This window comes from Astatotilapia calliptera, chromosome 6, assembly GCF_900246225.1.
Source record: "Astatotilapia calliptera chromosome 6, fAstCal1.2, whole genome shotgun sequence".
In the NCBI taxonomy this organism is placed as follows: Eukaryota; Metazoa; Chordata; class Actinopteri; order Cichliformes; family Cichlidae; genus Astatotilapia; species Astatotilapia calliptera.
In genome coordinates, this window is record NC_039307.1 from 35,653,594 (window position 1) to 35,680,991 (window position 27,398).

At 40.8% G+C, this 27,398-nt stretch overlaps 2 protein-coding genes across 3 annotated transcripts in view; one reads left to right on the forward strand and one right to left on the reverse strand.

The window, feature by feature from the left end:
- The first annotated feature begins 1,531 nt into the window (after nt 1–1,531).
- LOC113024682 (MORN repeat-containing protein 4-like) lies at nt 1,532–27,323 on the forward strand. Of its 2 annotated transcripts, none has more exons than XM_026171949.1 (5): nt 1,532–1,656; nt 3,161–3,235; nt 15,549–15,663; nt 23,351–23,460; nt 25,749–27,323. In XM_026171949.1, exons 2-5 carry the CDS (start codon nt 3,169–3,171, stop codon nt 25,895–25,897), a joined length of 441 nt encoding a protein of 146 aa, XP_026027734.1. In that variant the 5' UTR covers nt 1,532–1,656; nt 3,161–3,168; the 3' UTR covers nt 25,898–27,323. The 2 variants fall into 2 exon arrangements, with proteins under 2 accessions (XP_026027734.1, XP_026027735.1); XM_026171950.1 differs by having other exon boundaries at nt 3,164–3,235.
- The window catches only part of hoga1 (4-hydroxy-2-oxoglutarate aldolase 1), a 75,992-nt gene continuing 64,086 nt past the window's right edge, over nt 15,493–27,398 (reverse strand). The window contains exon 7 of the mRNA XM_026171947.1: nt 15,493–15,716. Coding sequence (XP_026027732.1) covers nt 15,696–15,716 — 21 coding nt within the window. The 3' untranslated portion in view covers nt 15,493–15,695. The remainder of the gene's footprint in view (nt 15,717–27,398) is intronic.

Sequence of the window (27,398 nt, forward strand, 5' to 3'; positions counted from 1 at the left end):
AAGAACTGTGGGATATTAGAAAGTTACATGTATTAAAATGTTGATATCAGTACTATTTTGAAAATCTGACTAATCTCATTTAAATGAAAGCTTATTTCCCACCAAAACACCCGAGCTCAGAGGCAAAAATGAGTCAAAATATCGCTTTGTTAGCTGCATTTTGGACCGATGCTGTATGACAGGGGAAAAAAACACACAAAATACAAACCATACACATACTGCCAAACACTTGGCCATGCTCAGTCTTTCTTGCTGAATTTGTAAGAGCTGAGTCAATGATCCAAAGTTAATATGATCTTTTTTTTCAAGGCACAATTTGATTCAAGCATTTATGTAATTTTCCACAGGCTCATTACGCTTTCTATCTTGTTGTCCTTATGACAAATGCATTCATTTTTCACTCACATCATTTATTTCTCTAACTTAGACACTTAACGCCTGTCTTCATCTCCAAAACAAAAGCTGATAGAAATAGCAGAAGATTCAAAAATCTTGTCCACCACTTTTTGTGTCACTCTGAAGAAAAAAAGAATGTAATGTATTAATTTATAATGTCAGAAAACCAGTAAGTGGTCAGTGAAGGGAATTAAAAAAATTCACAGTCAGGTTTACTACATTAAATACACGGTATCCTATTAATGCAAATAAGATATACGTGTGCACCTTGTTTATGCACAGTTTGAATTAGTCTGTATCTTAACAGGCACTGTGTACTTCATGCTTCTGAGATTAAGGCAAGTCTATTGCCCTGTCTCTCTAACTTGTCTAAATTGTGCAGAAATTGACCAAAATTTCAGAACAAATTTCATCTCACACTTTGTGCAGAATATAAATTGGGCTCTTCCATTTCCCTTCTATAGCCATAACAGCTTCATATACCCAAAACACATGTTTGGCTCTACATTATTTGTCTAGAGTTTGAAGGCTTGATAATTGTATTCTTTATTCTATTAGGCTAATATTGATAAATGATAATCAGTTTCTAATCACACGTGCTTCATTGTTGGCCATGACTAATTAATATTCAATAGCGGGTTAATCCTAGCCCCGGTTTCCCCTCAGGGAATCGAAAATGAGGTTAGCGGAGTTTTGCTTCATTTGGGTCACCTTGATTGTTTTTCTTTTCTTCTTATTATTAGCTTTGAATCTACATCACCTCATTTAGCAAACCCTCGTCACCTAGCGCAGCTGTTTTAAGGCATAAAGAAAACAATAAATCAAGTCCCATAAAACTTGCCAAAACGCGGGTCTAATAACCAAATTGAAACATGAAATGACAGGGTATCATTAAGGAGAACCCCGCTGCCGTTTTATAATCCTACAGAGACGCCGGGCAGCACATAAAAAACCGACAAGGGCAAATGCTTTAACGGAGCAGCACTCCGGCTAATTAAGTCGTTGAACCCGTTGCCCTTGACAAAGATGTCTCCTGCTGAGGGCTGGCCGGAGCAGAAGAGCAACCAATAAAAGGACACGTTGAGTCGAGGTGACACAAAGGTAGCCAATCGTACAGCGGTGCTTTAGAGCGACGCTGAGGCAGCTCTACCAGGAAACAAACAGCTACGAAAAAAAGGCTAAATAGTCGCTATCCTCCTACTGCTCTCTTGTTTTCAGCGATGTAGAGAAAAGAGGCTGAGCTACTCTTAAATAAAACAGGTAAACATTTTATTTTTTTTGTCTCCAGGCCCGCTCCCCGTGTGAATGCGTGTGTGTTTTGGAGGCTGACAGCGTCATGCCGGCAGGATGAAAGGGATTAGGGCGCCGTTACTGTGGCAACATTAGATGGAGGGATACGCACACCTCCTCCCGCCTGCTGACAGCTGCCTGTTGGCATTGAACAATTAGCCTGTTTTGCTTAATAAACGGACCTTGGGTGTTTTCTCTTTTATGGAGTCGCCCAAATGTTTCTTTGATGCTCCTTTCAGCGGCCGTTTGTCTACATACTCATTTTGAAGCAGCAAAAAGAAAATAGCATGCCACTGAGAACCACAATAAACACAGCCGTGTAGTAGTGTTTGAGTAAAATTAGAGTTATAATAATATAGCTACATTAAACACTACCAGTAGACAAATAATACCTCTTATCACAGCAAAGAAATCCAAAAATATAACAGGTATATAACAGGTAACAGAGTATAACAGCTGATATAACCGGTCACTTTTAACAGCAAATTAGCCTATTGTACAACTATAGTCTTGTTCAGGATTTCGGAACTTACATTTACTTTAGATCTCTAAGCGGTAACCATCAGTTAACCCACACAGTGTAAGCAGAGAAGCCACAAAATGTGCAGTGTGAGTTAATGTATCAAACATGTTTAGCAAAAATAACACTTTTGTCATCTCGCATGGAAATCTCATATTTAAGGAAACATCCTGTACCAAGTTGTTTGAGATGAAGACAGTGGACACCTCTTTCCACATGGTGACCACCTGACCCCCAAGTATTTAGAATGTATAGAGAGAAAAACACTTGTGGCATGTATGATCTTGTGAAACCAGTTGCAACCATTGTTTCTTATAAAACCTTAAGGCAGGTAAGTGCAATAAAGATTTTTTGTTGTTATAGATTGAAGAAAAACATGCAGAAACTGTCTGCTTTCAAACAGCTGTGTGTCCCAAAAAGAGAAACATGGTGTAGAAAAGATGGTCTGGTTTACCCCAGCCTCAACTTTAGAAACTATATGAGATATACGTGACATTCAAAGAATGTGAGATTTTAGTAAAACTAATTAACTTCTGTAAATCCTGTAATCAAATTCCAAAGTCTGATGGAAAACATGATGCCAGAATAACAAAGGCTCTTATGGTAGCAGATTAATACGGGAGGGGGGGGGGGGGGGGGGGGTTGAAATCAGATGTTCATTATTTACATAAGAGTGTAAAGTTAAGGTTTCCACAGATTTTTAGCCAGCAGTGATTGAGCATTGAGCAGGTTTCTAATAGTGGGGGCAGTTGTGCATGTGTAGTTTTCCTGCCTGCATAATCTGAGTTTGATTACCCTGCAGGCTGGCTGCAGTATTCAAATGCTAGCAATTAACCCATGGTAGACTGAGAGGTGGTAGTATTATTTAATAAACTCCCAGCTCAGTGTGTATCAGAATGCCAAAACTACAGTTGCAAAGCTCCTGATAATGTTTCCTTGTGTCATGTGTGGCAGCAGGACCCATGACCCTGACACGAGGATCCTTTACTTACTCCAACGGCGAGGAGTACCACGGGGAATGGAAAGAAGGCAAGACCCACCTGCTCAGTCACCCACCCATCCTCCACCACTGACTACATTTCATGAACAGCACAAGTGTTGTTATAATGTGATTAAGACTGATGCTCAGGCAGGGGAAGAACCAAATAATAATATGATAATGCTCGTAATAATTATATACATAATCTGCAGTAACATATGTGGCGTGCTTGACTTATGCCCTATTCAGAATAACAGACATCTATTCTGACATCTTACCAGCACAGGGACATTTCTTGATTCTACACACTGTACAGTTGTACAGTGATATCGCTACCATCAATTTTAAGAGAGTCCAAAATCAAGGGGACCAATTTTCCCACGTGTGGATATCTTGAAAACATCCCTTGGAAATTGCTAGCTTTTGTTTCTAAGTGAAACACTGCTGTCAGGTAAAGGAGGAACATTACCTTTTTCAATCATTTAATCAATAAAAATATTAACAGATGTTACATGCTTCCGTGGGGAAAGTAAGTACACCTTTAGCCTCAGAAGCTTATCTGGCTCCCTTTAGCAGAAATAACTTCTTGTAGGCGTTTTGCATAATAGTACATCAGTCTCTGACATCAGCTTGCTGAAATATTTGACCATTCCTCAGCGTAAAATTCCTTCAGTTGGAAGATGCTTGAGGCTTTTATTGCATGCACTGCCTGTTTCACCCCCCCCCCCCCCCCCCCCCCCCACACACACACACCATTTCGATAGGATCCACAGCATATTTTTCTTACAGCGGAATTTATTTAATTTAGAGCAGTTTTTTAAAAAATGCATTCACACCCTTTTTCTGAATGTCAAAGGAACAGCAGGCTGAAGATGCAAGAAGTTTAAATTACACAGGTTTCACTTGTCTGTCCCTAAAGAGGTTGTTAACATTGCCTGATGCAAATGTTATGCATCTCAATGTGAATGATATGCTATTTTCTAAATCAAAATTATGGTAATAACTTAAAATGCATGTGTTATTTGTTAAATCACATTATATTTATATACAATAGCATCAAAAGTACTTCCGTGGGATGTATAGAAACTTTATTTTGTTGGTAGAAAAAACAAAATACCTCCTACACAGAGCCCACTCACACCTGGATGGGGGAAAAGGCACAGTCAGGATCCTGTTTCTTGACTTTTCCAGTGCCTTTAATACCATCCGGCCCTGTATGCTTCAAGAAAAACTGAACAGGATGGAGGTGGACCCCTGCCTGGTGGCTTGGATCTCCGACTACCTCACCGACAGACCACAGTACGTCAGGCTGAAGGACATCACGTCTGACACAGTGGTCAGCAGCACAGGAGCACCACAGGGAACTGTGCTGTCCCCTCTTCTCTTCACCCTGTACACCTCTGACTTCTGCTACAACTCTGAATTATTCCACATTCAGAAGTTTGCAGACGACACAGCCATCATGGGGTATATCTGGGATGATCAGGAAGAGGAGTACAGAAGTCTGGTGAGGAACTTTGTCGCATGGAGTCACACAAACCACCTGCAACTCAACACCTCAAAGACTAAGGAACTGGTTGTGGACTTCGGGAGGTCTAGAGCAGGTCCACTGCCGGTTCAGATAGAGGGGGAGGAGGTGGAGGTGGTCAACAAGTACAAGTACCTCGGGCTGTGGGTGGACAATAAACTGGACTGGTCATGCAACACAGAGCACCTGTATAAAAAAGCCCAAAGCCGACTGTACTTCCTCAGGAGGCTGAGGTCTTTTAACATCTGCAGGAAGCTCCTGAGGATGTTTTACCAGTCGGTGGTTGCTGGAGTACTTTTCTATGCTGTGGTGTGCTGGGGGAGCAGCACAGCAAAGAAGGACTCATGCAGGCTGGAAAAACTGATCAGGAAGGCTGGCTCTGTGGTCGGCATGAAGCTGGACACTCTGGTGACAGTGGCAGAGAAAAGGACATTAAAGAAACTGATGGACATTATGGACAATGCCAGGCATCCTCTGCACACGGCCATAAACAATCAGAAGAGTCTGTTCAGTGACAGGTTGCTTCTCCCAAAGACAAGAACTAACAGACTTAAAAACTCCTTTGTCCCACACGCCATCAGACTGTTTAACTCCTCTCTGGAGGGGAGAGGGAGGGGAAACAGGAGGACAAAGGAGGGGGGAACAACTAAGCTGTAGTGCCTCTTCACCTCACTGTGCAATACCTTTTGTGCAATACTTTTGTAAATAGTCAACGGTGCAATAGACTCAATACTTGAAATGTGCAATTCACTTGTATTTTTATTTTTATTCCTATTTATTCTATTTATCCCCTTCGTATATTTTATTTATATTGTCTCTGTATTTATATATATGTGTGTGTGTGTGTGTGTGTGTATATATATATATATATATATATATATATATATATATATATATATAATATTCTGTAACTCTGTAACTTCTGTCGGTGCTGTGCTTTTTTGGAAATCGAATTTCCCAGAGGAACCCACCCGAGGGATTAATAAAGTTCTATCTAATCTAATCTAATTAGAATACAAGAACAGAATTCAAAATATAGTAATTAAAAAAAAAAGTAAATTATAGAACTAGCGTGTTGAAAAAAAGTAGCACACGACTTAAAAGTGAAAATCTTGTGGTGGTAAGGAAACAGAAAAAACAGAAAGAAAGAAAGAAAATGTGTCTCTAGTTTGATAATCAGTTGGAGCCTCCACTCCAGCATTCATGTGCTTGTAGAAAGGCTGAACAGTGTGACATAATCGAGCACTCCCTCCAGTTCACTTTTTAAACTGTAAAGCACTGCACCATCAAAGAAACCATGACAACCCAACAATAACCAGAGCCTTCAGCAGTTCAGGGTAACTTTCCAACCCCTGTGCCTTACCACTGTGAAGCATTTTACTGTCTAAGTGATGTCCTGTGGAGGCACAGTGCTGCACAAAGGTTTAAGCCTCTTTAGATATTTATAGTCATGGTAAAAAGAAAGTACACCCTCTTTCATTTCTAAGATTTTACATATCAGGACATAATGAAAGTCATCTGGTTCTTCGGTGAATGAACTACAAAACATACCATATTTTACTGTGACACCATTTCTGTAAAAAACTAAGCCACAATGCAGAAGCAGTGTATGGAAACCTTAGGTACGCTCCATGATTCAGTAGCTTATAGAACTCCCCTTACCTCCAATAACTTGAGGTAATCATTTTCTGTATAACTTTATGAGGCTGTCACATCATTGTGTGGATTTTGAGTCAATGACTGAAAAGTCGTGTAGCTGCAAAACAAACTCAAATCATCATCTCTCCACCACCATGCTGGTAGGAATGGGGAATGAGTACTGGTTCTTGTAAAGAACCAGTTCAGTTCCTTTGGAATTGTTGGTCTGCTTGCCTATCGATCTCGTTTATCGGTTCCACTTGCACTTGCTCTACAATTAGCTGATTTTAGTTCGTGTGCCAGAGGAGGAAAAAGGTGTTGCAGTCTACACCACCTATATGAACATAATTTTTTATTTTTATTGCACAAAAGTACGAGAGCTTGATGGTAAAGTGAAAACTGCACCCAGAACTGAAAGAAATGCATTATGCTGTTAACACAACTTTGATGGTTTACAAGCATGCTAAGTATCTGCAGTGATATTTCAGCATCTACAAATGTGGCAAGTTTTTAAAAGATGCTTTAAACAACTTACATTATAAACTGTGCAAAGTTTTATCTATAGTTAGTGTTGTTATGTTAAAGGTAAATTAAATCACACCAAATATTCAGTTTTGAATTTTTGTTTAAAAATCTTACAGCACTTTGAACCTTATAGTGTTACCTTCGTAGTTACAGTACTGTATAAGTGTGTTTACATATGAACTGCAGCCCAAAACTTGTACCTGGAATGCTCCAAATACAAAGTCCACATGATTTATAGCCATGTGACAGTAAGCCCAGATAGCTTTCAGGTAAATTCTTAGCCTCTGAGTGGGCATCACATGTCAGGCCTCTCGCACGCCCCTGGTCAAAACAGTATTTTCAGTAGCAAGAACACGATTGAAGTAAGATAAGATAAGATAAAACTTTATTAATCCCTCGGGTGGGTTCCTCTGGGAAATTCGGTTTCCAAAAAAGCACAGCACCGACAGAAGTTACAGAGTTACAGAATATTATATATATATATACACACATATATAAATAAAGAGACATATATAAATAAAATATACGAAGGGGATAAATAGAATAAATAGGAATAAAAATAAAATAAATATACAAGTGAAATTGCACATTTCAAGTATGGAAGTCTATTGCACCGTTGACTATTAACAAAAGTATTGCACAAAAGGTATTGCACAGTGAGTTGAAGAGGCACTACAGCTTAGTTGTTCCCCCCTCCTTTGTCCTCCTGTTTCCCCTCCCTCTCCCCTCCAGAGAGGAGTTAAACAGTCTGATGGCGTGTGGGACAAAGGAGTTTTTAAGTCTGTTAGTTCTTGTCTTTGGGAGAAACAACCTGTCACTGAACAGACTCTTCTGGTTGTTTATAGCCGTGTGCAGAGGATGCCCAGCATTGTCCATAATGTCCAGCAGTTTCTTTAGTGTCCTTTTCTCTGCCACTGTCACCAGAGTGTCCAGCTTCATGCCGACCACAGAGCCAGCCTTCCTGATCAGTTTTTCCAGCCTGCATGAGTCCTTCTTTGCTGTGCTGCTCCCCCAGCACACCACAGCATAGAAAAGTACTCCAGCAACCACTGACTGGTAAAACATCCTCAGGAGCTTCCTGCAGATGTTAAAAGACCTCAGCCTCCTGAGGAAGTACAGTCAGCTTTGGGCTTTTTTATACAGGTGCTCTGTGTTGCATGACCAGTCCAGTTTATTGTCCACCCACAGCCCAAGGTACTTGTACTTGTTGACCACCTCCACCTCCTCCCCCTCTATCTGAACCGGCAGTGGACCTTCTCTGGACCCCAACCAGTTCCTTAGTCTTTGAGGTGTTGAGTTGCAGGTGGTTTGTGTGACTCCATGCGACAAAGTTCCTCACCAGACTTCTGTACTCCTCTTCCTGATCATCCCAGATATACCCCATGATGGCTGTGTCATCTGCAAACTTCTGAATGTGGAATAATTCAGAGTTGTAGCAGAAGTCAGAGGTGTACAGGGTGAAGAGAAGAGGGGACAGCACAGTTCCCTGTGGTGCTCCTGTGCTGCTGACCACAGTGTCAGACGTGATGTCCTTCAGCCTGACGTACTGTGGCCTGTCGGTGAGGTAGTCGGAGATCCAAGCGACCAGGCAGGGGTCCACCTCCATCCTGTTCAGTTTTTCCTGAAGCAGACAGGGCCGGATGGTATTAAAGGCACTGGAAAGTCAAGAAACAGGATCCTGACCGTGCCTTTTCCCCCATCCAGGTGTGAGTGGGCTCTGTGTAGGAGGTACAGGATGGCATCCTCCACTCCGACATCCGCCTTGTATGCGAACTGTAGTGGGTCCTGGGCATGTTGTACCTGTGGTCGGAGGAGGTTGAGGAAGAGTCTTCATAAGATGTGACGTCAGTGCCACCGGTCGGAAGTCATTCAGCTCATTGGGCCGGTTCCTTTTGGGGAAGTGAACCATCTCATGCTGTGTGCTATATGGGAAAAAGAACAAAGTAGACAATATCCAACCCCCGATTGTTCTGAAACTGCTTCAAGTTCAGGTGTCATAATTGTTTATGCCTTTCCTCACATATTTGAGTTTAGTCATACCTAGGCCCCATGAGTATCTTATTTAAAGAAAAACTCCCTTTCCAGGCTTGTATCCTAAATAAGACTCTGCTTGTCGCTGATCTGGGCTACCACCCTAGCTGTCCATCTAAAAAGTTCCCAGTGTGACATAAAGACAGAATGGTAAATGGCCTGTATTTGTATTTACTTAGTCCCTAAGGACCCCAAAGCACTTTACACTACATTCAGTCATCCACCCATTCACACACTGGTGACAGCAAGCTACGGTAGCCACAGCTGCCCTGAGGCACACTGACAGAGCCGATTACCGGCGCCACCGGGCCCTCTGACCACCACCAGTAGGCAACGGGTGAAGTGTCTTGCCCAAGGACACAACGACCAAGACTGTTGGAGCCGGGGCTCGAATCGGCAACCTTCCGATTACAAGATGAGCTGCTAACTCTTGAGCCACGATCGCCCCGCTAAAATGGGTACTACTACCTTACAGTCATTACAGTAATGGATGAACAAATGAAACGTGTAGCTACAGAGCAGGTGTTCATTGAGTTTGGGTGTTCAATAAGCTCATAAATGCATTAATCTCCTATACTCCTTCTGGATTTCCTGCATTGCATTTTATCGTCTCACTGGCTTCTTAAACAACACCCCACCGCCACCACCACAGCCCCATGTGCTGTTCTAATGCATTGTTGTTTTCAGTTTGAATCCCCCCCTGAGAATACCTATTAGCTTAAATGGATAATAGGGATGTCAGTAAAATATGATAAAAGAAAGTTAACTCCAGCAGCTTTTAATTAATGTGGGATTTCATGTCAGAATGGAGAGTCTGGAAAGAAGTGGGTGTACTGTAAGTGAGTCACAACAGCAAAAGTACTTTTGAAATGAACCTGCACTCTCACCCAAACAGATTGTATCTAATAGGGGAAAAACACAGAAAAAGGTGTCAAGCTAAAGTCAGTAAGTAATCTACACACATATGCACATATGGACCATCTGGTGCCAGTGAGCCTGCAGAGACAGGATATCACACTACCTAAACCAGCACTTGTACTATAACAAAAACAGTCAGACAACCTTTAGGGCAAGGTTAAACAAAGAACAAAAGTTTGGCACTGAAGTGTGCATGAGGCTGCGGGAGGAAACATATGTTCTCCGTATGATTAGCAATAAACTGTTAAACTGGTTTTGGCTGTGATGCACTGATATGCTCGGGTTTTAGTAAACAGCAGGGGTGGATTAAAAAATTTTTTTTAGCTCAGACATTTCAAAGTGAGAAAAAATTAGTTCACTAATAGACGGAGTGCTGCGTTGGCAAGAACTGCTCGGATTTCTTCCAGACATTTTATTTACATGTATATCTAAGTATATATTCAATATGAATCTTCAAAAAGAGGGCAGCAGCAGCTGATTCTGTAAAAAAAACCAAAAAAGTTCTACTCCTTTGGAGCAGGGACCTCGTATGTGTTATATACGGTTTGGGGTTTGTTACCAAAATAAGTTAATGTATTACACATTATTTTTCCTTTCTTTGAAGAAATGTCCCTATCCTAGTGAATAACACATCAATGAGATCTTCCTTTTAATGTTTAAGTACAAACACAAAGTTGAAAGCAAAGCTGAAAACCAGCCCAAAAGAGCACTCCGCAGCGATCAGCATAGAGATCGCTGTTTCTACTGTGGAAACAGGTTTGTAGGATTACAATTCTACAAGCCAGCTCTGCTTTGGTTACCTGTTGAAAATCAGGCTCTGGCTCCTTGGCCGGTGTCAGCATCCACTCAGCTTTAAAATCACTGGTTTGGCACACAGTCTATGCAACTGACCTGTTATTAGCAGCTGTCCTGGGCGCAGTTTGCTGTTTATTATCACATTTCATTTGTCTTTTCATGTAACACAAATTCAGGTGTCCATTTTTGAGATTATATACATTGTAGATGAATTTTCCTTCTTCCACCGCAGAAACTAAATTTAGTTGATTGTAGCGCCAGCATGCAGGAAAAAAAAGGCATGTGTTATGACTTTTTTCTATTTGCCTAATGTGCAGATAATTGAAGAACCATTATAATGCAAGTAGTAATGTAATTACTGAATTTAGTATAGCAATATGTTACATTACTGCATTATAGAAAGTTGCATCCATAATTAATGTGTGAGCCCAAAGCTCAGGCTCCAGACAACTCAAAACACTACAATTTCAGACATTTTTTTTCTACTATTTAATATATATGATGTCACAGAGAGGATATTCCTAATATGGTCAACTCAGCTAAAACTGTAAGCACAGGAGGGCCATCTAGCTGCTGTTGAAACTTTCTATCTGTGAGTGCCAGCCAATGCGAATAAAGTTGTCTAAATGGGAGGAGCTAAAACAGTTTAGATAAATAGACAGTGAATGAAATGTAGGGCTGCACCAAGGCCCAGTATAGGATAAATAAGGATTATCTGAGCTGTAAATCCTGAAAATCTACTCTACTGGAAGGCAAGAATTGAAAAAATATTTAATTTTTGCCCAAGCTAGTTTGTTCTTCTTAGAACTTCTCGAGTGTTAAATCACTTCAGTTTCTGGTCACTTTTAAAAATATAGTTAATATTAAAGTTAATATTTACAACACAGATTGTGATGAAAATCATGTAGTCATGGTCACAAGGTCCACATTCTTTTTTAGCTTCAGATTCAAAAACATATTGCAAAATATAAGAGGAATGGTCACCCTTGACCTTTCGACCCCTTATCTGTAGTAAAATATTACCTTGCACCTTGTTTTTATTGATATTTCTACTATACCCAAAGCATCTCGTTCTTATCTTCAGCATAAGCCAGATGAAGATAGTACCTTTACCAATGTTACATAAACAGACTTCATATACACTTTGCGCATTCTATTTATTTTAACTCGAAAATTTCTATTAACCCTGCTGAATTGATGCAATAGGATGCAATTGGGTTTTGATCGCCGTGTTGTCATAAACACAGACTGATGCACGTTGCGCATCCTGTCTCTGCGTCCATGCATGCAAAGTCACTGTTTGCACACAAACATGTAGGCGTGTGTCAGACAGAGGTCTACGGTGTCACATGAATAATTCAGCGGTGCGCTGGTTGAACATAGGCCCGGGAGCTATCAGGTTACAGGAAGTAGGTTGGGTGCATCCACAACACAACAGCCAAGGCACAGCCAGAAGCCATTTACTACTGTACTTTGACCATGTGGTCATTTAACATCTATGCATTACCGCTATTGATTGACATAAAAGCCGGACAAATTCAGCTAAACCGTAATTAGCTGGAGACCATGACCCAACATAAGATTGGAGAAAGGCGTTACAAAGAAGCTGAACAGCAGATTAGAGTCTGGAGGGATCAAATTGGAGGAGACAGAGGAAATTACTGTCCCTTGCCGCAGCTGATAATCTGTACCTTCATTTAAAAAGAAAGAAAGAAAAGAAACCTTCATAGTGGTCAGCAAAACACTGACACTGCTACCACTCAATTTCATTCTATAACACAGCTGTTGAAATTCTTGGTGGGAGATGCTGCTGTTGGCACACCGCAGCCTCTTTGACACCTAACAGATTGTTATATTTCAGCGGCTAGTCTGTGAAATTTCTGCCTCAGGGTCTCACTCGCTTGTCAAGGTTCATGGAGGCTGAAGAGTTGGATTTAAACTACTGCTGGCCGTCTTCTGTATTCATACTGTTTGCTTTATGATCTCCAGCTAATACACGCACACACACACCAACATATATATATGGATTCTGGATCTTTCTGGATGTTTTTGAAAATCGAATGCAGAGCTCCAGATTTAGTTTCATCCAAATCTCCCATGAAAACCCTGCTAAGATTAGGCAGAGAGCAGCACTTTAAGCAGGCCTGACAGATGGACTGCCCAATTTACCCATGAGCTGTGAATAAGGGACAACACTCACTAGCCCCACCCCTGCCAACAGTTCGTTTCCCCTTCAATATATGAAGCCCCCAATCTTCCACTCTTCTCTCCACTCCACCAGTTTCTTACCACTTGAGCTCCCATTAAATCCTCTTCCTCTGCCATGAGCATACCGGGACCTCCTCTGCCCGTGTCCAACTGTGCCTCGCATCCAGTTATTCTGCTAATTCCCGCTGTGCTTGCTAATAGAGGTTGGCAGGGAGAAATGCTCACTCCTTTTCCCTCCATTTCTTCATCGACTGCCATCCTCCTGATGCTGGAAATTAGTCTGAGAATTAGAGGGAAAATTGGGTCTCACCTCTCAGGGAACATTTTAAGAGGTGAAAAATGAAAGCTAGCAGCTCACCTTTTTGTCTGCTCGCACCAATTATGAATCTCCCAATCTGCTAACTCCAAAATCTAATTAAAGTATAATAACACATCTGCCATCTCTCTCGCGCGCTCTCTCTTTTCTTCACTCAGTGACTTCTACTGAAAACTATACAGGTACCAGTCAGGTTTTGAGTCCTCAGTGTTGCATAGTGCAAAGGGTCTGAATGCTTTTAATACATATTTTTGTTTTGTGCAAGATAATTCAGACCAAGTGCATAAATACTTAAAGAAAACAGTGAATATAAAGCAGCGACTGTGCCAAAAAATCAGAGGAGTTTCATGTTGTTCTATAAACAGTTTTAAAACAGTAGTTGTGAACAAATGCAGTACTATTTGCTGAGATGCTGCCTCAGCATTTTAATTTAGGAAAAAAAATGAACTACATTTTTGTTGTTGCATTTATTTAAACAAATTGGATACATAGTGTTTTGATTAGTGTATAGACATGACAGTTCTATCAATCTAATTTCTTTCATTAACTTTTGGATTTAAAGTAAATGCCATAGATCTAAAAGATGGGCACAGCCACTATGAGATTACCATTTGGTTTCTGCACTCTCTTTTCAAGGTTCAGTGCATTCCGGGCATTTTTTTTCTTTTTTTTCTTTGAGAAGTGACCATATTTGGATGAGATTAACTATGTGCAACAAGGCAATGATGTTTAACCTTCCAAAATCTTCCTCTTTTTACACACAGCAGAGAAAATCAGTAAATGGTAAATGGCCTGTATTTGTATAGCGCTTTACTAGTCCCTAAGGACCCCAAAGTGCTTTACACATCCAGTCATCCACCCATTGGTGATGGCAAGCTACATTGTAGCCACAGCCACCCTGGGGCGCACTGACAGAGGCGAGGCTGCTGAACACTGGCGCCACCGGGCCCTCTGACCACCACCAGTAGGCAACGGGTAAAGTGTCTTGCCCAAGGACACAACGACCGAGACTGTCGGAGCCGGGGCTCAAACCGGCAACCTTCCGATTCCAAGACGAACTCCCAACTCTTGAGCCACGATCACCACAAAATGTTTTTGCATTTTATTAAAGAAATTTGAAGCAGGTGTAAATGTAAAAATCTTATATAAATCTTATATTTAAAATTGATACATAAGGATATGCATAAAACCATATTACATTAGGGCAGCAACTTTTGAAGTTTGATGTGGATTTTTTGCAACAATATTTGAACAATATTTGAACAGACAAACACAACACTGAGAAATTCTAGCTACAGGTATCAGAACAGCATCCATGTGCCAGGTCATGAGGTCCCCCATTTCCCATCACCGCTTATTTTCATTCAAGAAGAGATTATTGTGGAATGTGTGATAGAAAATGTTAAATATCTATGTCTACTCATTTGAAAATATGAAATTTAATTTAGGTCTTTCTTTAGAGGAAACAAAACATTCGTCTTGACCTGGGTCTTCATGTGCAGAAGTCAAACCAGTGTTTTACAAATGAACCAATATCCTGTTAAGGCCACTATGTTTAACAGCCAGAACTGTGAAGATATGAGTGAAACTATGCTGTTTTTGTTCCACGGTGGAAGTTCATGGTCATGCTTTTCCTTTAATCCTGTCTGTCATGGTTCCACTTATTCATTTCTTTAGTTAAAGAAATGTCATCTTCTCTCATTTATAAGAGAGAATACAGGATGATATAAACACACGCGATACAATCATCTCATGTAGGTGGTATGAGCCCTTAATTGTCCTGTTTTCAGGGATAAAAGGACCTTTCAATATCTGTGTCTGTGACCTCTTAGTAACATCCTTTCACACTGATTTTGTTTTCTATCCTTGAGGAAGGAAGCATGGCCTGAAGGTTTGTGTGCCATTTCATACATTGTAGCATTCATTCATAAACAAATTGGAAGCTCTTAGAAGACCAACAAACTCACTCATTTATGAAAAAGCTTTCAGTTTTCCATTCTGTTTTAATTCATAGACGCTTAGTTAAGCCTTCCTAAATGCATTTTAGTTGTGAGGTTGGAAGAGGGCATCCATGAGCCCTGTTTGGTTCTTTTTTAACAAAGCTAATACCATAGCTCATGACCATGAGCCTCCTGGTGGTGCAAAGAGTTAATCCCGAGAGAGTCTTATTAGTATATTTAACTTCAAGTAGGAGATGTAAGGGGCGAAATGTGTGCAAAAGTGTGTAGTAATCAGTGGGCATTTCAAATACTTCTAGCTGTTTTTTGGGGTTTTTTTGTTTGGGGGTTTTTTGTGTGGTTTATGTGATTTTGTAAAAAAAAACCAAAAAAACCCCTCTCTGCTCGTGTCTTAGATTTTTATTTTGCTGGAAGTGATTGGTGAAGTGATTTTTATCCTCTTGCAGGTCTTCGTCATGGCCTGGGTCAGTTGACCTTCAGCGATGGGACGTGCTACACTGGACAGTTTGAAAATGGCCTCTTCAATGGTTGTGGGGTGCTGGTCTTTCCTGACGGCTCCAGGTTTGTCAGTCACTTTTTGCACACTCTGGTTGTTAAACCTTGAAACTCTGCACCTGAAAATTTAAAACCTGCAAATAAGTATGTCGTACAGAAGATACAACCCCAGCCTCCTCCTGAATGAAACCTGTCTGATTTGTTCCTTCATTACTTCTGTCATGTAAATAATGTACATAATGCTTGTGCTGGTTTTCAGCTTTATTTCCATACGAAATAATCAATGTGAGAAATTTATACAACAGTAGAAGAGTACAACAGTATCTCAACAGTCTAACTTTGGTGGTACATGTGACTGAAAAAGCTTCTGCACAGAGCTGAAAGAAGGATAGATTTTGTTTCTTTCTCTGCTTCTGTTGATTAAAAATATCCAATCATAAAGACATCGAGAACAATGCAGCTAAATGAAGCATGATGAGCACTGCTGTGAGGAAAGGACTGTCACACACAAAAGCTGAGGTGAAAAATCAATGAGAAGATATTCTAGTGCAGACCTACTCTGTACTATGTTACCTCTCCATGGAAATTCTAAGAGGCAACACGAATAACATGACATAGAGGAGCTGGGGTGGCGGCGGGTTGTGTGCGTCAGCAACTGTCTGCAGATATATGTATAATATATATATATATATATATATATATATATATATATATATATATATATATATATATGTATAATATATATACATATATATATATATAAATATATATATTCTCCTGCCTTCTATCTCTCTCTATATATATATATATATAGCATATATAGCAGCTGGATAGCGTAGTGGTTAGACTACACGCCTTTGGAACAGAGGATCGCAAGTTCGATTCCTGCCTGGGGCGTCTGTATCCAGTAAGGGTCCTAAGGCTAGACCCCCTATGCTAAGCAAGCCTACCGCAGACATGAGCGAGACAGATAAATATGAAGGCATGCCGGCTCGGACGTCGCCCGGATCAACAAGGTCCGCGTCAGGTGTTGAGGAACCAGGGCACCCTGACGAAAAGTGGGCTACTGGAACAAGAAGGCATCGGTGGGCAAGGGACGAAAACAGGGCGTTGTTGGAATGCTACTACGCAAGTAACCCCGGCGGAAGGGGCTACATGAATAGGATGAGGGACCTATGGATTCTTCGATACCCAACATCCACAATGACGGTGAAACAACTAGTAGCTCAGTGTTCCAACATTCGAAAGAAGGGACTGCTCTCACAGCTAGAGATTGACGAGGTACAACACAAATGCTACGGCACGGAGGAGTCAGGACGCCAGGTCAGGGGGGAGATATCATCACCCCCACCCGAGATTGGGTACATAGCCCCAAGTGCGATAGGAGAAGGATCGTTGAGTGCGAGAGGAACTGACCTGAAAAATAGGATCATGGCCAAGCTTGAAACCTGGATCCCCCGTAGCCGGTTACCAAGATTACGTGAAGTACCCTCAGAAGGTCTGCTAGATGATGTTAATGCAGCACTACGGGCAATACCTACAACCACGATTACCGACACTAACAAGCTGATCTACAATACGGCAGCAGTGATCAGTGAGATGCTTGGCTACAAATTGAACAGCCACAAGGGGCAGTACCCTCCATGGAGAAGGAGGCTAGAGGGCAAGATCAAAGTAGCACGGAGGGAGGTTAGCCAACTAACGGAGTTGCAGAAAGGTGCGACAAATAAGGTGCCTAAGAAATACAGCAAGCTGTCCATACCTGAGGCCTTGGAAACTGCCAAGCAAAGACTCACAGCCTTGGCCAGCCGCTTGAGGAGGTACACCAGAGAGATAGAAGGCAGGAGAATAAACCAGCTGTTCTCCACCGAACCAGCAAAGGTGTACTCTCAGTGGCAAGGGAACAATAAGAGAACAGCACCACCAAGGCTGGAGACGGAGCAATACTGGAAGAGCATATGGGAGAAGGATGCAACCCATAACGGCAATGCTCAGTGGCTAGAGGATCTGAGGGCAGACCACAGCGACCTCCCTGAACAGGGTCCAGTAACCATCACAGTGGCAGATATCCAAGAAAGGGTCTCCAGTATGAAGAGTTGGACAGCACCAGGGCCCGACATGGTTCACGCCTACTGGCTGAAGAAGCTGACTGCACTCCACGAGCGTCTGGCAGCACAAATGAACCAGCTGCTAGTTAACGAAAGACACCCGGAATGGCTAACTGAAGGCCGGACGGTCCTGATCCCCAAGGACCCCAAGAAGGGACCGGTCCCCTCCAACTACCGACCAATAACCTGCCTCAGTACTACATGGAAGCTCCTGTCAGGCATCATATCGGCTAAGATGAACAGGCACATGGGTCAATACATGAGCGGGACACAGAAAGGAATTGGCAAGAATACCAGAGGTGCAAAACACCAGCTACTGGTAGACAGAACAATCAGCCGAGACTGCAAGACCAGACTGACCAACCTGTGCACTGCCTGGATTGATTACAAGAAGGCCTATGACTCAATGCCCCACAGCTGGATACTGGAATGCCTAGAATTGTACAAGATCAATGGGACCCTAAGAGCCTTCATCAGGAACTCAATGGGGATGTGGCGTACAACACTAGAGGCCAACTCCAAGCCCATAGCACAAGTTACCATCAAGTGCGGGATCTACCAAGGAGATGCTCTGTCCCCACTGCTGTTCTGCATAGGCCTGAACCCCCTCAGTGAGATCATTAACAAGACTGGCTACGGATACCGACTACGGAACGGAGCAGTTGTCAGCCACCTCCTGTACATGGATGACATCAAGCTGTATGCCAAGAGTGAACGAGACATCGATTCACTGATCCACACTACCAGGCTATACAGCAATGACATTGGAATGTCGTTCGGACTGGAGAAGTGTAGTCGGATGGTAACAAAGAGAGGGAAGGTAGTCAGAACTGAGGGGATTGAACTACCAGAAGGCAACATTGCAGACATAGAGGACAGTTACAAGTACCTGGGGATCCCGCAGGCAAATGGGAACCATGAAGAGGCCGCTAGAAAGGCTGCAACCACCAAGTACCTGCAGAGGGTCAGGCAAGTCCTGAGGAGTCAGCTGAATGGTAAGAACAAGATCCGGGCCATCAACACATACGCCCTACCCGTGATCAGGTACCCTGCTGGGGTAATAAGCTGGCCAAAGGAGGAGATAGAAGCCACTGACATAAAGACAAGAAAGCTCCTGACCATGCATGGAGGGTTTCACCCCAAGTCCAGCACCCTGAGGCTGTACGCTAAGCGGAAGGAAGGGGGCCGGGGACTGGCGAGTGTCAGCACCACAGTCCAGGATGAGACAACGAACATCCAAGAATACATTGGGAAGATGGCCCCAACTGACCGAGTGCTCAGTGAATACCTCAGGCAGCAGAAACCCAAGAAAGAGGAGGGAGACAAGGAACCATCATGGAAGGACAGGCCCCTGCACGGTATGTACCACCGGCAGATAGAGGAGGTGGCTGATATCCAGAAATCCTACCAGTGGCTGGACAAAGCTGGACTGAAAGACAGCACAGAGGCACTAATCATGGCAGCACAAGAACAAGCTCTGAGCACAAGATCCATAGAGGCTGGGGTCTATCACACCAGGCAAGACCCCAGGTGCAGGCTGTGTAAAGATGCCCCAGAGACAATCCAGCACATAACAGCAGGGTGCAAGATGCTAGCAGGCAAGGCATACATGGAACGCCATAACCAAGTGGCCGGCATAGTGTACAGGAACATCTGTGCCGAGTATAACCTGGAAGTCCCGAGGTCAAAATGGGAGATGCCCCCAAGGGTGGTGGAGAATGACCGAGCTAAGATCCTGTGGGACTTCCAGATACAGACGGACAAAATGGTGGTGGCTAACCAACCGGACATAGTGGTGGTAGACAAACAGAAGAAGACGGCCGTAGTGATCGATGTAGCGGTTCCGAATGACAGCAATATCAGGAAGAAGGAACACGAGAAGCTGGAGAAATACCAAGGGCTCAGAGAAGAGCGCGAGAGGATGTGGAGGGTGAAGGTAACGGTGGTCCCCGTGGTAATCGGAGCACTAGGTGCGGTGACTCCCAAGCTAGGCGAGTGGCTCCAGCAGATCCCGGGAACAACATCGGAGATCTCTGTCCAGAAGAGCGCAGTCCTGGGAACAGCTAAGATACTGCGCAGGACCCTCAAGCTCCCAGGCCTCTGGTAGAGGACCCGAGCTGGAAGGATAGACCGCCCGCAGGGGCGTGCTGGGTGTTTTTTTATATATATATATATATATATATATATATGTTATGTCATGTTATTCGTGTTGCCTCTTAGAATTTCCATGGAGAGGTCCAAATAGAGCAATACTGAATAATATAAATTATTGCAGATTGAATAACAATTCATCTAAAATTAGAGTATGTAAGGAGGTGTTTTTTTATTAATAAGGATCTGTTGACTGTTTGCAAATTATCCTTCACATACCTTTTATCACCAAATTGTAAAATTCAGACACTAAAATTAACGGCAGGAAGGTGGCTGAAGGGGTCAGTCTTTTTTGTGTCCTTACATACAATGAATAAGTCAATGCACAATTTGAATATTTAGTTTCCCAGTCTCGAAAAAAAGAGAAATAAGCAGAGAAAAAAAATACAAAGCAGATTGTAGCACAATGACCTGTGCAGTTGAAAAAGAAAAACCAGAAAGAAAAAAGTTTTTAACCTCAGAATACTTTGAGTGCTTTCATGGCCTCAATATGTTGAGTATTTTATTGTTGGCTGCTTCCTTTTATTTATTCCTCATACATGAATTTTATCTGTATCTCTCTGTTGGCTTTGTCACCCAAGATATTTATAAAAAAAGATGTCAGCCCAATAAAGATTCAGTTAATTCAAGAGAAGGTGAAGTGTTCAAGTAGAGCACGGCATAGGATAAAGAAGCAACGTATTGCCTGTTCAATGCCATCTGTTGTATTTTTGTTTGCACAAAAAACAACTGATTAATCCTTCAAAGTTCTTTGGAAACACTAAAACATGTATTTCAGGCTAAGTGAATAATATTTAAAGGTTACGTGAATAATAAAGAGAACATATATCTTTTCAGTTACTGCCTGTCGAGTTCTGAGAAGCCTTTTAGTTTAGATGAACTTTGTACTCAGCTTGAATTCACAGAAGTTACAATAAGTTTAATTAGAAGCCCAGTGTTGTTTGAAAAAGGAGCAAATCTCCTGTTGCACTGCCGGTGTTTTGCGCACTACGTTGCAATTACTTTAAAGAAACAATGCAGAGGAAAAACGCTCAAGAGACTGTTAGAGACGGATTTCACATGCAGCTTTTTATTGTCATCCCTCTTATCCTGTTGATTTTTTTAACCCTACTTTGCTCTCTTGCAGTTCAGCCTTTTGTTAATTTGTGCCTGTTTGACACTGAAGTAATTGTGTTCATGCTGTGTGTTAAAAAGGCTGACACTCTACACTTAGATTCATGCTAAGCTTATTGTACAGCAGTGACTACAATACGCCATGGATCTGATTCTGGCTCCTTCACTGAAATACTGTCTGGTTTAGTTAAACAGGGTGGGTTAGTAGTAATAGACTATATGTCGTAAAAAGGTTTGCAATCAGTTTTTAAAAAAAGATGAAAAATATCTGACATCTAACATAAAAACTATATTGTTTTCAAGGTTATTAGTTCCCTTTATCGTCCCCCTCCTGTCTACTTACTATTTTGTCTTTTAGTATCTTCCATGTCAAGTCTGTCGTGTCTCCATTTTAGTTTATGTTTTGTCTGTGTCAAGCTCATGTGACTTAGTCTCTCAGTGTTTGTGCTTCCTCGTTTCCTTTGATAATCCCGTGTCTCCTGTGCTTCATGTTCAGCATTGCCTTCCCTGTCCTGTTATGTCTGATTTTTCCCTGCTGTGTTTCCCAGCTGTTTCCACTCCCTCATCACCTTTCTGTGTGTATTTCCCAGTTTCTTGTACCTCCTATTGTCATTCCAGGATTAGTTCATGTAATTCGATGTTTTTAGTTTTTTTTTTTTTTCATGTTTAGCTTTTATGGTGGTGGATTATTAGCTCAATAAATGAATCACCTTTTATTAAGATTAATCTGTCTCATTTGGGTCCTCCACATCACACTTCGCATGGTCTGTTTATGAGGCTAAAAAACAAAAAACTTAATTTATTGAGTCCCCGATGCTCCGTGAGTGGTTTGTCGCAAGCTGGGCGACGTATTAGCCAAAGTCCTAGCAGCATTCGCGACTAACGTAAGCTTTGTGTCAATGTGATATTTTAACCTGGAAGTGCCTCAGGGAAAACAAAATTCCTTCTTGCACAATGTGCGTAATACTTTATGTGGGTCGACTGTTCCATCTTGTTACTTTTTTAATACTCAAATTTCCCATCGAGAGGGCAAATGTGCCTTTATCATCTTCCATATTGGTTCATTGGTTCTGGTCACTACCAGATCAACTGCCCATTTGCACATGTGTGAAGGCAACTTTACTTGGACAAACTGCCCGAAATGCGTTGACAGAAACTTTTCGGGGATTCTGAGTCATTCTACACTCCAGATGCGTTAATTGTATTAAAAATTTTAATTGTGCTGACCTTGATGTCGGATTAATTTGCGTTAACGCGTTAATTTCGACAGCACTAATATATATATATTTTCACATTTTGGTGGTTGTGTCTGTGTTATGGTATAATTTGTCATTGAAATCAGTTCATTTCTATTTATATAGCGCCAAATGACAACAGCAGCTGCCTCGGGGTGTCGTATATTCAACCATTAATTTTGAAGTCTTTCACATGTCTTCAGATTACATTATGTAGCAACTGCATTTGGCTTGTTCGTGTTAGTTCTATTTCCCATAGAGAGAAATGAGTGTGTAGATTACTGTACATTATTGAATTTACTTCAATCTATAGGGAAAAATAAACTAGCTTTCTTTTTAGCTGTACTTTCTGCTCTTGCTAGCTAGCTGTGTAACAAGGAGATAAACAGAGACAAAAGCAAAAGTCTTGATTTATCTTTGTATTTATTTATTTATTTTTTCATAACAGCAAATGGCAAAGAGAAATGAAGTAACAAGCTGCCTATTGGAAAAAGGTTACTGCATGAATAACTGATTACCTGAAATGTAAAACTAATCCTTTATGTTACATATTATAGTTTTTTATTTTTTAAAAAGTATTTAATGCTGTCTCCTTATCCCTAATCACTTTCCAATGCCTTACGCCCAACACCATCAGGCAATAGTGACAGATCCATATTGCTTCCTACATGATTTTGTTGTGTTCCTTCACACATTTCTTTTCTCTGAAGTTATTTTGGTTGTAATTTCTAATCAAAACATTCTTTTTGCCATAGGAAGAAATGTTGAGATTCCAACATTTGGCTTTTTAAAAACCACAAAAAAAAACCATTTCATATTTTAAATTCTTAAAAGAAACCCTGAAAAACTACATTTTTCCACTGCCTCTATGAACTTTAGATGACACGCTTACGGAAAGCTTTGGTACTTTAGTGCAGCTTTACATTTTAGTCCAAAAGCTTTTTGTGCTTCTGTACCGCTCATAATTTAAATGCTCAAGGACAGAATTAGTGAGTCAATAAAGCTTTTGTATTTTTTGTAAGTTTAAAATCATACTTTAAAAAAAATGTCCTTCTTTACTCACCTACTTGTTCCTTTTCTCTTCTGCAGTCCTGGAATTTGCCCCTGTCTTTCATGTAAATGCATTTTTATGTGAATGTTTTTTAGGTATGAAGGAGAATTTGTGCAGGGGAAGTTTCAAGGTGTCGGCGTCTTCACTCGCTTTGATGGCATGAAGTTTGAGGGCGAATTTAAAAGTGGCTGTGTGGATGGCTATGGTAAGACCTTATATTCTGATACTCACTATTAGATTATTTAGAGATTTTGGATGAGATTGACATTGCTAGCATCTTAGTTTTTGCATACTCTATTACTACCTTTAAATATGATGTATCAGGTCATTTGGATTTCATTTGGAGGAATTCTTCAGTATTATGTGAGTTAAAAGGGAAGCCTGCTTTATTGCAATGCTGTCTATGAAAAAACATTTTGAAAAGCTTAAAAGTATCTAAATTTGGAAACCTCTGGCTTGTGTTGCTTGCTGGACTTTAATGTTTATGCTTTTTTTTGATTGTTTAAGTTATTAAATTAAGGTAGTAATTCAGATGTATGTTTTCAACTAACCCTCCAGTCTCAGTGGTTTATCTGTCTGTGGTTCCAACTACTTTAAGTGTTTTTAATTATATTAAACAGTGAAAGGTGCTAATTGTCTGGTCTGAAGCTACCGTGTGTCTGGGCACAGAGTCTCTGTAGGTAATCAACACATTTTTTATTTGAAGGCTGTTGTGTGGAGAGGGCGGATCAGTGTGTCAGTGTGACAAGTGTTGATTTGTTTGTGCTTGTAAAAAAAAGAGATGGAACATAAAGATTCCTCCAGTTTCCTGACAGTTGAAGACCAGAAATCAGAGCTGGTTCGAGCGGTGGTTTAAATGTAATTTTTTGTTGATTGTTATTATCCCAAGTTCCCAACTCTCAGCTGAGGCGATGATGTATTTCAAATGAAGAAATTAACTTAAAATTTAAAAGTTAATGTAAAATTAACTTGAAGTTATTGCCATGGTTTCTTATAGCCACATTTAGGACCAGAATTTAGTTGTTGTGAGTCTGAGTAGCAGTTCTATACTGTGTTTGGTGTAAGTAGCACACCAAACATCAGTGTCACATATTTTCCTGTTCCTAACCAGCCTTGAACCAATTCAAAGAGCAAAGGTCATGTGACTGCTCAAACTCCTGGCTACACTGCTGAGTTCTAACAGCTTAACATGATACATCAGATACTTGGGTGGGGTGCTCTGCCACAATACAAAAGGTGTTCAGCTACCCTGAACACCCCCCACCCCCCCAACACTGGCAAAAAAAGGGGTTGAGAATAAAGTTGAGATATTTTGACTACATGATATACATTCAATGGATATGTTATTAGGTACACCTTGCCAATTGGAACCCTTTTTGCCTTCAGAACTCCTTTAATTCTTTGTGTCATCAACAACTGTGCCACATTCAAAGTCACTTTAATCACATTTCTTCCCCATTCTGTCGCTCGGTGTCTGATGCTCAGTGATAGGCTGATTAGATGTTTGCGTTAACGAGAAGCTGAACAGACGTAAGGTTGTATAACAGTTAAAGGAACATGCTTACTAAGCAAATTTAAAGACTTTTGAATGAATGAACTACAATACAAATGATATACAAGTTTTCATTTTTTTGTTCAGAATTATTGTGTCGGTGTGATTGTTTTATTTTAGTCAGGCACAAGTAATGTAGGGAAGAACATTTAAAATATGAAGAAGGAGGGAAAGCGGACATTTCTTGTATAAATTCATTTGATGAAGGCTTTTAATACGTTTTCTTTGCTGCTTTAAATTTTGTTAGCAATTTTTTGGTATTGTATCCACTTTCGTTGTTTTTGTCATGTGATCTCCTAAACACTGAGGCAATATTTTAACATGTTGGGAACTAAACTGATTTAATCTCTTGCTTGTTGGATGAAGCCAGTAGTTGGTTAGCTTAGCTTAGCATAAACACTGCTCTCCTGGCCTCGTGCAAAGGTAGCAAAAAACAACTTTCTACCACATTATTTCAAGCCAAAGCTAACACTTTGTTTCTTGTTTGTTACATCTGTACAAAGCTCAAGAGTAAAGATGACAGTCTGTCATTTTAGGGGCTGTTATGTGACAGGCTACAAATAACCTGCTGGACTCCCCAGTAGTTGCCAGGCAACTTGTCCCAAAGATGCGAAAGCAGCCTTCAGAGTCAAAGTCTGTGCTGTGTACATGGACCATCCACCCTTTGAACCCCCTCCTTCTGACTTCTGTGAAGCATAAGAACATGACACACTGCCAGTGAACATTAATCCAGGCAGCAATTACATTTCCTGCTAAAGCAGACAGTTATTTTCAGAGACAGAAAATTCAAAACAGTCCATAAAGGCAGCCAGATCTGACACTTCTGGCCATGTGTCACTTGTTTGATGAAGTGAGTTGTGTCTCGAGTATGGCTGTTAGTCAGTTTCCTCCGTACCTGTTTGCTTTGATAAAATGCATGATGAGAATTTTGTGTGGTGCAGGAGTGCTGGCGTTTGTGGACGGAGGCCCCGGAGGAGGCACCCACGAGGGTCTGTTTGAGACCAGCCAGCTGATGAAGAGAGAGAACAGCCAGGGAGCTGTGCAGCGGGCGCAGGCGGCAGCTGCCAAGGCCCGAGCTCTGGCCATGTGACGTGGACTACATCACCCACAGTGCCCCAGTACCAGAATCATCCTCCCAACACTACCCCCTTGGTTTGAGGTGTTTAATTTTTCCTTTAATTTTATTACTCTTTGGTTCCTTCTCATCCACTTTTTGTTGGACTGGTAAGTTAGTTTTTAGGATTTTATTCTTATACGTCTGTTCTATCTCTCATTCATGTAACATGCAGTATGCGCAGAGAAGAAATGAATGGCTCCCTTAAGTTTTGTCAACACAGCCACTGAATCAGGATCTGCTGAGCCAAACGCAGATTTAATGTTCAGTTCACACACTGGTGCTAAATCTGTTTCAGGGTCAGGTAATCTGACAAAACACAGAAGTGCATGTGGACGTTTTCCAGTAAACACTGATTTGGTGAGTTTCATGTCAAAAGAATATCTGACATGTGAGTTTAAAGTGACCTAAATTTATTTTAAAAAAGAAGACAATATTTATGTTTCAAAGTGAAAGTGCACAAAAAAATAGTGAGACTTTATATTTCTGAATAAATTAACTATTAACAAATGGTAGATAAACAAAAGTAAAACAAATTATTCTGATTTGATTTAATGTTTATTTTTACTGGTGAATTCTCAAGCCTAACAAATATAAAAGTCATAACTGGTTTAAAACCAAAGATTACATTTTTAATTTTTAATCACAGTTTTATTCAAATTTATTGATGTAAAACTTGTGTTAGAGCTGTTTTGTCTTCAAATATTCAGCAGAGCGCTACAGACCATGGCTATAACAAAGGACGTAAATGTGGTAAAAAGTAACTTTATTGCATTACACAGCAGACAACCAACAAACAGGGGACAGGCACATTTTCATTACTAACATAAAAAATACAAACGTATTTGATTTAATAAGAGATTATTCATTTAGGAACAAAAGCAACAGTAGATTCAGTACTCAATTCTAGTCACTTGAATTAGTGTTTCAGCAGCACTGACATGCTTTCACATGGAAATGAAGTCATTCATATACGTTTAGAACAAAATGTCTAAAAACTTTATTTTATAGGTCTCAGATTTTAATGAGCGATTTCAAAGAATTCTGCCATGTGATTCTAATTAGAGTCAAAATACAGACCATGAATAAGTGGAACGCTGTTATTTACTTCATTGCTTGAGACAGTGTAGCAGAAGTCAGCTGACACTGCAAATATATAAACAAAGCTTACAGTTTCAGGTACTGTTTGTATAAATGAAATTTACAATTACAAAGAGAAATGAGTTACTGCTTGAGAACTGTCCACATAGGTCAGCTCTAAGGAAACTTACACAACAATGGATTGCCTGTTTTTAGTCAAATTAAATATAAGGGAAAACTATTCAAAAAGGTGTCAACAGGCTTCATTCTTACTTACCACTAAATCTGAAATAAATCAATGAAAGGAATGTTTATTTTCATATCAGCACTTGTTTTGAACATCAGCTCACCAGATCAGTACTTTCTGGGTTTCCTACCTTCCCTTTAAAATGCGTGT

Bases quoted from the DNA above. Each gene is read 5' to 3' on its own strand.
- LOC113024682 (XM_026171949.1), top strand. From the start codon at position 3,169: ATGACCCTGACACGAGGATCCTTTACTTACTCCAACGGCGAGGAGTAC. The intron at 3,236-15,548 runs GCAAGACCCACC...ATCCTCTTGCAG, and splicing joins CCACGGGGAATGGAAAGAAG to GTCTTCGTCATGGCCTGGGT. The intron at 15,664-23,350 runs GTTTGTCAGTCA...AATGTTTTTTAG, and splicing joins GTCTTTCCTGACGGCTCCAG to GTATGAAGGAGAATTTGTGC.